At 36.8% G+C, this 10880-nt stretch overlaps 1 protein-coding gene across 3 annotated transcripts; it reads left to right on the top strand.

Moving 5' to 3' along the window:
• The first annotated feature begins 415 nt into the window (after window positions 1–415).
• On the top strand, window positions 416–7921 carry LOC133868017 (protein SCAR3). Of its 3 annotated transcripts, none has more exons than XM_062304807.1 (9): window positions 416–925; window positions 2593–2756; window positions 3035–3158; window positions 3300–3432; window positions 3834–3901; window positions 3991–6553; window positions 6670–6771; window positions 7317–7424; window positions 7520–7921. In XM_062304807.1, exons 1-9 carry the CDS (start codon window positions 771–773, stop codon window positions 7571–7573), a joined length of 3471 nt encoding a protein of 1156 aa, XP_062160791.1. In that variant the 5' UTR covers window positions 416–770; the 3' UTR covers window positions 7574–7921. The 3 variants fall into 3 exon arrangements, with proteins under 3 accessions (XP_062160791.1, XP_062160790.1, XP_062160792.1); XM_062304806.1 differs by having other exon boundaries at window positions 6667–6771; XM_062304808.1 differs by lacking the exon at window positions 416–925 and having other exon boundaries at window positions 2616–2756; window positions 3024–3158; window positions 6667–6771.
• Window positions 7922–10880: the final 2959 nt, after the last annotated feature.

Raw genomic sequence — 10880 nt, 5'->3', positions numbered from 1 at the left:
TATCATTTTCGCAAATTTTCATATCCAGAAACATCATTTTCTTCAACATTATTGTCATAGGCCCCCATTTTTTTGTTCCATACACAGAAACATTACCTTTCTTTTATATCTTTCTTGATTCTCTTTTATTCCTTTCTATTCATATCTTTCTTGATTCTCAATCTCACTCTCTGATTTCAAAACCTGAAAAAGATATATAAGCCGAAAAAAAAAATGTTTTTTTATTTTTTTTTCGTCTTTATCACCGTTTCAATTTCTGAAATGCCCGAACTCTCCTCTACCAATCCATGGAATTACACCACGCCCAAACCGCTCATTTCCCCGCTACCAAACGCACGACCTCGAGGTCAACCATTTCCAGTACAACCCAGTAACAGAGTCATTCCCATCAAATTTCAAGGGCATTTCAGTAATTTAGTAAATCCATCTCCCTGTACGAGGCTGAGCAATTATATCCATTCTGGAATGGCTTGCAGAGTTGGCAAGGCCCTCCACTTCCCAAAAACACAAAAGAACAGTGATTCATGCTCTCTCTCTCTCTCGGCAGTTCAGCTGCTCCAATCCTCCTTACCTAATTCACCCTCTCTCTCTCTCTCTCTCTCTCTCTCTCTCTCTTCACCCAAACTAAAGACAAAAGAGAAGAAGAATTTTCTTTCTCTCTCTTTCTCTCTCTCGCTCATAAATTCATAATAACTTCTTCATTTAGTTCGCACTGATTCATTCATTTATGTCTCTCGCATAGCTTGAGAGAGAGAGAGAGGGAGAGAGAAATGCCGCTGGTGAGGTTGGAGGTGAGGAACGAGTACGCGCTGGGGCAGCCGGAGCTCTACAAAGAGGTGGACAGAGAGGATCCCAAAGCTGTGCTCGATGGTGTGGCCGTCGCTGGCCTTGTCGGGATCTTGCGCCAGCTCGGCGATCTTGCGGAGTACGATAATCTCGCTCTCTCTTTAGTTTTGCCGCATTGAATGAATGCCCTAATTTTAAGCTTTTGAAGTGGTTGTTTTGTTTGTCTTTAATGTTCATTAATTTCTGGAGCTTGCTGGCCTTAATAAGAGTGTAAAACCTTAATTGCAGAGGTTTAAATTGCACTCTCTGCGTTTCTACGTTTAGAAGCTTCTGGATGGTTCTTGCGAGAGCTGAGGGAAAGGATAGGACAATAATTTGCATACTAGATCATTTTCCTTTTTGTTTTTTAAGTGATTTCAAGAGCTTAAGGTTAATAGTGTTACGGTTAATCCAGAAATTAGTGTTCTTCGAAATGGAAAATTTACGTTGCTAGAACTACTTGTTAGAAATAATTTGAATTTTGTGGCTTTGGATCCTCTGATAAACTAGACGTTACTTAACAGGAGCGTAATTGATGAAATTTTTTACTATGATCCTGAAATTTTTTAATTATTGGTGGATTATGTGATGCTGTTGCTTGCAATGGATCTAGGTTAGTAGTGCGTGAGATGTGACTTTGGTGCTTACCTGTTGTAGCAGAACAAGGGAGGTTCATAAGCAGCTTTTAGGTAATAGCAATCTTAGTTCGTCGAGTTTCAATTTGGCCTAGGAGAACTTTGTATTCTTTGAAATTTTTTGAGGGTTCTTGCTCACAGCGTAAGATTTATTGTGGTCATGGAGCCTTCATTACCTGTTGTCAAGGCCATTAGGTTTTAGCTATTTTGGGAGAGTTTTGGATGTTGTGAAGTTTGAAATCATCGAGCTTAGTAGCATTTCAATTTAGTTGAAGGCAGTTATGGGAAATGAATGAATATTGTATTTTTCATTTCTTGGTCAAGTGGTTTGGTGGAGTGTGCACACCTAGACATGCTAGAAACTCTAACGGAATGAAAATCTAGGAATGCATAAGTTTTAGGTGCTTGGATGTGCAAAGCAGCATGTATTTTAAGCTTAGTGGATCTACTAATTGAATTGGTGGATTTTCTATTTTTGGCTGGAGATTGTTGTTTCTGGTGGTGAAAGGCCACTCCTCAAGTAGAGTGAACAACCAAGCTCTGGAGTTTCACCACATGTATCTATAACACACTTCTGAAACTGTTCAACTATTAGATGTTAACTTGAAAATCTTAGCCACAATCTAATACTACAAACTTTTTGTGAATATACCATGCACTTCCTCCCACAACTTGAGTTCTGGGATTTTTTTTTTATGGTTATCTAAATATGCTTTGATCAAGTTGTGGAATATGGAAAGTGTAGAATTTCGGACTTCCTTTTTAAACCCCCCCCTCCCCCTTTTTCTTTTTGGTGAAGGGTGTGGAGGAGTAACAAAGCAAATCGGAGGTTTGTATCTTCATTTCGGAGATTCCACATTCCTTATCTATAGTTATTCATGCTACGGAAAATCATGCTCTTGAACAACCAGTTTAATATAATAATATTCTCTAGGACAACTGCACATGGATCAAACAAACAGTTAAGTACATTGTATACTCTGGAACAACTGCTCTTATATAGTCTGAATAATGCCGAGCATTTGGGATTAAATTTGATCAAGATACTCTTTCAAATATTTAAATTCATTCTTTCTGGTCTAAACTATCACACAACAATTGCAACTGAGACTAGATCTGCGAAATGATGTAGATTTGCAGCAGAGGTATTTCATGGCTTGCAGGAGCAAGTGATGACTACAGCTTCAAGAAGCCATAAACTGAAGGCTCGTGTCCAGCGCATTGAAGTTGCACTTCCTCCCCTTGAGAAGGCTATACTGGCCCAAACAAGCCACATACATTTTGCTTATACTGCCGGTATGGCACTTTACCTGTTCTTTAATCTGATGGCTTAAATTTCTATATGTTGTCAATTCTAGAGGATATGGTATCATGTGTCAATTACTGTCCAGAAGATGGCATCATTTGGAAATTACTGTTAAACAGGTTGAGCTATTGTCCAGAAGATGGAGTCATCGATTTTTCTTTTTGGAGTTCTTTTGTAGATATTTTTGCAATGTGGTCAAGATTCTTTTAGTACTACATTAATCTTCCAGATAAATTCAAATCGTTTATGTAAAGCAGTTGCTTTGCAGGTTCTGAATGGCATCCTCACATCCGAAATGAACAAAATCACTTCATCTACAATGACTTGCCACGGTTTATTATGGATTCCTATGAAGAATGCCGTGATCCTCCACGTTTGCACTTGCTTGACAAGTATAATTAACTTTGTCTTGAAAAAAAGAAAAGTCAAAATTTTCTTGTCTTTATTATTCATGAATGACAAGTATATCACCTAGTGAAGTTTAAGATTGATCCTAACTATCACATATTGGAACCTTCTGCTTTGCCATTCAGATTTGATACTGGTGGTCCAGGATCTTGTTTAAAGAGATATTCAGATCCAACCTTCTTTAAAAAAGCATCAGTTACCTCTGGTGAAGTGACTACTGGAAAAATTCAAATTGACAAGAAGGCTCGTAGAAGCAAGGTATGTGTACTTGTAAAATGAAGAAACTTAGTGACACTATTTAATTATTATAATGACCATCTCTCAAAATAATGATGTACTCTTAAATCCATGTCTATCAAGAATTTGCCTCCATACTCCATAGTTACTAGAAAAAAATTTAAAAATAAATTAATCTTTATCTCTGTAAGTTGCCAGCATAGTTCGTGAAATTGCTTCTGAACCATCTCAAAAGGATATATATAGTTATATTGGTTAACTAATATCATGAAATGAAATGAAATGACCTCTGAAGTTAATTTCTTTAGGCTGAATACTAGGTTTCCTGTTATTCTCCCTTTGCAACATATAATTAGAACTCGAGTACCTCAATGCTACTGTTATTTGGAACTGTTTATTTATTGAAATGTTAAAATGGACAGAAAAAGAGGTCTTCACATGGGAGTGGACAATTATTGCGAGGTGCATCAATATCCAATGGCAGTAGCAGGTACCATATCTATATGCATTCAATTGACTCGGGCATATCACCATTTATTTTGATGAATTAAAAAAGGTATGGGATATCTGACTCTGCAGATTGCAGTTTGCTTCTCCAACTATTAATGGGCAGACTTCTCCTTTGCAAACTGCCTCAGCTGTAGACATGAAGTCAAACTCTGACCTGGGAGACCACTCAAATTCTTTTGATTCAAGTGGTCTGCCGTGTACTTCTCACATTGTTAATAGGCGGGCTTCTCCTTCTCAAACTGCCTCCACAGTTGACATGACGTTGAAATCTGACACTGGAGACTATTCACATTCTTTTGATTCAAGAACTGGCTCAGGATATATCGAATGTGTTTTCCATCTAAGTTCTTCCATGCAACCTGAACAACAAGAATCACCCTCTTCTCGGTTGATGCAGCAGAATGAAACACTTGATTCAGTTTTTCCTGAAGAACAAACTAAGGCTGTAGATTATAACAGTCCAAGCAATTCATTACAAGAGCAAATTGCCTCCAGTTCTTCTTGTGTTACCTGGGATGAAAAGGCAGAGATAGTGGAGCCTAGGGGTGAGCAAAGTGATGGTGATGAAGCTCCAGATATGCTCTGGATGAAGTCTAACACAGATAGCCATGGAGGGAGAGCTGTTGACTTTACAAATGTTGATCAAACGGATAGTCTGCTTGAAAACAGTCTCCAGTCAATCTCCAGCCGGAATCAGATTGATGACATTGAAAGTGAACCGGACAATTACATGGATGCACTCAACACCATTGAATCAGAATCTGAAAATGATCTTGACAGTCAAACAAAAAGAGAAGTTGAGCGGTATGCCTCCTGCATCAATGATGAAGGAATAGATGACATCCATGAGCTTCATGTGAATAGTGCAGACCATAGTCCTCCAGAATTGGAATCTGATACTGCATCCTGCAGTTCCTCAACTGAAGGAATGCCATCAAATATATCCAACTCAATTTCCCCAGAGAGTTTTGCGCATGAACAGATGGTAGTCAGTGATTTATACCATTCAGTAGAAGAAATGCCTCAAATTGCTAAATTGTCTTCTAATTTAGACAATTCAGTAGCCAGTGATTTTGGTGGAAGTGCTGATGTTCTTGATGGTTCCAATTTAGAACCTGTTATTAGTGGTTCATTAGCCTCTGCCTCCAAAATTTCTGATTTCAGAGATCCATCGAGGGATAAGATCATAAGCAATTTTTGTGAGTCTCAAGAAACTCCTGGTGACTTTTCTGGTGTTCATTCAATTAAGTTCTGGACTAACGGTGGCCTGTTAGGACTTGAGCCATCAAAACCTCCTGATTACGCGATGCCAACCGCTGTGGGTCCGGATTCAAGGAACAGAAGTAAAGATGAGACAGTTTGCCCTTCGGAGCACAGTTGCATGCTTAAAGGTGATGATGATTATGAAGGAGAGAAAGATATATTGGCAAAGAGAGTTGGAGGCATTGAAAAGGATTCGAGTTGTGTATGCTCCACATCATGCCAGGATGATCAAGAGGAGGGTGTCTCCACCAAGAAGACAGATAGGGGACTTTCACAAGCTGGTTCAGATGCCAAATGTGAAAAGTTTAGTGTAATGGCACCTAAAACTATGGTGCCAGTTGCACCAGATATGAAATCCATCTCTGCTGAAGCCAGTAGCGGGAATGATGAAAACTCATCTCTAGTGTTTGGACTAAGCCGAAGGTTACTAGCAAATGGTTTGTCTAAAAAAGTTTCACTTGTTCATGATGACAATCCTGAACTTGGAAGTTCCGTGAATGCTGGTGGATTAGAGCAATGTAGTGGGCAGAATAGAGTTGTGAATCAAAAAATTCCTGAGACAACTTTTGAAGAGCAGTTTGGACACGGGTCTCCCATAGATTCACTTACTTCTTCACCACCACTTGAACATATGAAAATATCTTTCCATCCCCTGAATGGCTTTGAGACTTCCAAATTGAAACTGAAATTTCCTGATGGGAATCAATGTTTTGAAGGCGTAAGAGACATGTTTCCATCATTTCAGTTGGTCCCTGAGCCTGATATACCTTTGAATGACTTTGGCTTTGAGTCTGACGATGACACATTTTGTAGATCATCACCTTGCAAATCAAGTGATTGCCATAGCCATTACTCTGAGTCAAATTCTGAGCAGTGGGAATCTGGTGAAACTCCTGAAAGAAAGGATCTTGAACTATATGATGCCTTATGTGGAATTTCATCAGCAGAATCTATGGTAAGCTCTCTGGAGCTTGGGGGAATGGCCAATAATGGCATCTGCATTGATGGTGGAACTAAAAGTGTGGACAGCAGGAATGGTGTGGAACAATCATTGTCTGGTCCTTTCCTTGACCTTCCCAATTTTGATACTGTGAACCCTGTACTTCAGCAAGAAACAAATGAAGATTATAAGTTGGAATGTTCTGGACAGTCTACCCCACAACCGCCACCTCTCCCTCCGGTACAAAAGCATGTATCGAAACCCGACTTGGATGTGACAGAAGACAAACTCGATGATGTATCGGAAACTCTTACACATGCATTTGATCTGATACTTTTGGAATCTGCCGTGCTTCAGCAACCTAAGCCAGCCCCAGCAAAGCAACAACATACTAATAAGGAGGCCGCTACTATAGAACAGAAGAGCAAGGTATTATTGATGTATAGTTATTTATTTATTTTCGATTAGCAATTTTTGCATTCAATAAAACATAGTGAAAGTGTGAACTGCCTCTTAGAAGTGATGGAATTATATTTGTGTAGCAGCAGGACGAGCAGAAGTTGAATGGGCAAAAAGAAGCTAATCAAGCTTTGAATGGCATGGGGATGGATGATAGGGAAGATTTCCTACAACAAATCAGATCAAAAGTAAGTAGCCGTTTTCTTTAGTGATAAAGAATTTGTGATTGTGAGAGTCAGCTGCCACTTACTCTGCCCTAATTCCCTTATATGAAGATAATGAGTTCTACTGCATAAATTCTGCCATGATTTAAAAATTATGAATAAAGCTTCATGATCTCTCTTGATAAATTACAAAAACAAGATTCTGAATATGGACTACGGGATGGTTCTAAATATAGCAATGTAAACAATAATCTTCAAGCTTGGTTTACTCAAGAGTATATCTCCAATCTGAAAGCACTATGATACCGATAAACACACTTTAAGGTAACCGCCAGAGGGAGGGGGGGGGGGGGGGGGGGGGGGGGGGGGGGGGGGTATATCTTTCACCTCCTTTGGTTATTTTACCAGTACAAAAAACATTTACAGCTTTTCTTTCTGCTGCCAGCTCACTGGAGGAAGTACTTTTAATTATAATTTTTTTTATTTAATAATCATCATAATCAGAATTAGAATTGCTAAAATGTTGGAGTTTGCTCTCGCTAACTCGTGCTCTTTCTATATAATCCCAGTCATTTAACCTGAAAAGCACGATGTCAACAAAGCCAACAAATACGGCAGGACCCACGACCAACGTGAAAGTCACTGCAATTTTGGAAAAAGCAAATGCAATTCGCCAGGTTCGCAATTGTCCTTCCTCTCCTTTTCTTTTTCTTTATGTTGACTCTCTTGCTATGCATAACACAAGGAAACCCACGGTTGTGAAACTTGTCAGGCTGTTGGGAGTGATGATGGGGATGATGATGATGATACCTGGAGTGATGCCTAATTTATTTGGCTGGGTCCATGGTAAACAATTCTCTTGTGAGGCTGCGTTATATGTATATGTGAATAATCCTAGTTTCTTTTTGTAACCAATTGTAGGATTCTTTGTATCTAATTGTGATTATTTAATTGATTCCTTGTTAAATCTGTTGTAAACAATTAGATAAACTCTTGAGGTTGAACAAAATGTAATCTACATAATTGAGGCAATAGTTTATACATAATGCCTGAAATTATGATGGTTACATGGGCTTTTATGTATTTTTTTTGGTTTCTCCTTTGTACTGTCCTCCCTCTTTATTTATCTTTTATCAGAATGCTTTCCTAATCTAGAATAACAACTTTACAGAAACTTGAGAATCTTTTTTATACCTGCTGCAATGTTTTTAAGGTATATGCTCTGATTGTAATTTGCCATAGCCAAGGAAAGAGGAGGAAAAAGAAAAAAGAAACACCAGATTTTTTTTCTCGAATAAATACTATAGTATTATTAAGCAACTTGTCGGTCCATGCCAACTGGAATGCGGTGAATACCCATATGTCACATTATGAATTAAAAGCTCGCATTTCCAGTTGTTTTATGGGTGTAAAAGTGAGCGGTTTCAGCCCACAGATCGGCTACTGGACAATTTTTATTCTCTTCTGGTTGTTTGCTATTGGGAATGGTCTTTCATGGAAAGACGTTGGAGCATAAATAATCTCGGGGTTTTCCCACCAACTTACATATTCTCCGATCCTCACATTTTTTTAAAATATGAGCTTTTGGGCTATTGTTAAATGCGTCGTCCTAAACTAAAACTCGGGAGCAAGTATCAGTACATGTAATTTGAGCAACAAATTGGGATAGAGATGTTTAGCAATTTTATTGTTTAGATTGTTAGATGTGAGAGAGCCGGTATGAAATTCAGCTGCCCAAAAAGGTCTCAGGCAGCCAACCACTTGTCGGGGCAACTGGGTCCTATAAAGGCTCTCTAACATTTGCTACGAGCAGCAAATTGCTGGAGATATCAATCTTTGATTTTAGTACTTATACAATTGAAGGACATAAATTTCTTACGAATTTGGTTTTAGGAAAATCTCTTCAACTCATCTTTAAAAATGTAATGTGTCCTGTAATATGTGAGGAACATTATTTATTTATTTTTTTTGTTAATAGCACGTGCTTTTTATATATTTTTTTAATAACATTTTTTTTTTAAAAAAGTGTTTCTTACACGTTTGAGTAACACATAACACTTTTAGAGAGTAATTTAAAAGAATTTTACGGCCTAATTTATAAGAAATTCATATCCATTTGAAAATTATATACCGCTTCTATCTTTTAGCAAAAGACGATTAGAAATAAAATTTCGGAGGACTTATAAAAACTCTACTAGTGCTTTTAAAGCTATCATAAAGTATAATATCCACTCACGTTGTTATATTTTAGTAATCTTTCAAAAAAATGCTCTTATTCCACCTAGGGATTACAAAAAAAAAAGTACTTCTCTTCGGTTCCCTTCAAGAAAAAAAAAATGTTATTTAACCGCTTTGTACTGCCCATTTCTTAGCTTTTGTCCGAGATATAAATGTTTGAATATTTTATGATTCTTTGTGATCATTATGGATCCATTATCTATTTTATATTTATAATTTTATCATTGTTTATTCCATTTGGATTTCTGTTATTAGGGAGTTCACTTCTCTTGGCTTTTTATTTCATTGTAACCTGTCTTTTTAGTAACGGAATGTACTTCTTAGCTTGCCAAACAGCTTAGAACTTAAAACAAGCACTTCATTTTTCGTTTAAAATTGTTTACTCAATATATATTGTGAGGAAATTATATTCCATGAAACAAACAAAAGATCTCTTTCGATGTTTTTTTATTTATTTATTTATTTTTATATATATATAGATTGATCTCTTTCGATGTTTGGATATATCTTTGATTTATTTCTAGTATGCAGGCTAGTGTATATATTTACTATCATGCATGCATGCCTACGGCCTACCCTTACTTATATATCTATATTCTAACAGTATGATACAAATTAATATATTAATAAAGAAATAATTCCTAATCATGAGGTTAGGATCTGTCTAAACCAATTTACTGTATATACGAATTGACATGTCAACCTATTATGAATTATATGTCAAATTTTAATTAGAAGAGGAGATGACGTTTGTGAGTAACGCCACTCTTCCAAACTTTTTGTTCGTAAAGATATCAAAGTGCTATTTTCATGGTTTTTATTTTTGTAGGAATTTTTTTCACTTTTTTTTTTCTAAAAAAAAAAATCACATTACAGTTTTGTATCGATGATTTTTTTTTTTTTTAATTTTTTTTTAATTTTTTTATAGATATTTGTCGGCCAAAATGTGTATGAGAATTGTTTTATGATGTGGGCTAGAATTCTCGACTAAAAGTCGATCTGTTTGGGTTTGCGATTTTAAAATGTATGATTTGAAAAAGTAATTTTTAAAAACGTGGTTAAACATTTGGCAAAATCACAGTTTAGCCTTTAAAATCGCAGGTTAGCTTTTAAAATTCCGTGTTTTCAAAAAAGCATCCCCTTAATTACCTGCGATTTGAAAAAACAGTTTTTTGCATTTTCAAATCGCAATTTTTAAAAAACGTAATTCCTAAAAGATTCATTTTTTGTGATTTGGTTTAAAATCGCACCGTTTATCTATAAAATCGCAATTCCAAATGCATTTTAAATAGATCAGATAAAGCAACCATATATATATATGGCTGGTTATGCCCTACTATTCGGACAAGTATCTAAACAATCTGAACAGATGAATTCGAATTCTTCGCACACTTGCACGAGTCCATTATTTGTTTGAACAAGTATCTGGACAATCGTGATAGGTAGATTCGGGTTGCCCGCACATCTACACGAGCAAGTAAGGCTTAAGTAACCTCTCACATGAATGCAATAGGATAGTTTTATTGCACAGGATTAAATCCAAATAAAGTGTGTCTGGTTGGACCACAATTTGGTTGCTTCACTGGACTTTCATGTGTCAAAAGCACTAAACTAAAAACTTTCCAATCAGTGAAATTCAACAAAGAAAAGAATAGAGTATAATTTGTCCTCTTTTCAGCCTGCTTTTTGTTTAAAGTTTGTCTATGCGTTGAACCAGGAACTCTCTCTCTCTCTCTCTCTCTCTCTCTCTCTCTCTCTCTCTCTCTCTCTCTCTCGTTTCTTTCTTTTCTCTATTTTCCTTTTCAATGTGGCAAACCTTTTTAATGCCTTTCTCATGGAAAGTGATTTGTTGAAACTGGAATCGATCACTGCTTTTTTAGCCACTGCCAAACTTT

Source organism: Alnus glutinosa, chromosome 5 (assembly GCF_958979055.1).
Source record: "Alnus glutinosa chromosome 5, dhAlnGlut1.1, whole genome shotgun sequence".
Taxonomy (NCBI): domain Eukaryota; kingdom Viridiplantae; phylum Streptophyta; class Magnoliopsida; order Fagales; family Betulaceae; genus Alnus; species Alnus glutinosa.
The sequence above is the reverse complement of the archived record's forward strand: the minus strand, read 5'-3'. Positions and strand labels throughout refer to the sequence as shown.

Coding starts and splice junctions, on each gene's coding strand:
- LOC133868017 (XM_062304806.1), top strand. CDS start 771: ATGCCGCTGGTGAGGTTGGAGGTGAGGAACGAGTACGCGCTGGGGCAG. Junction 3,159..3,299: donor CGTTTGCACTTGCTTGACAA/GTATAATTAACT, acceptor TTTGCCATTCAG/ATTTGATACTGGTGGTCCAG. Junction 3,433..3,833: donor AGAAGGCTCGTAGAAGCAAG/GTATGTGTACTT, acceptor TAAAATGGACAG/AAAAAGAGGTCTTCACATGG.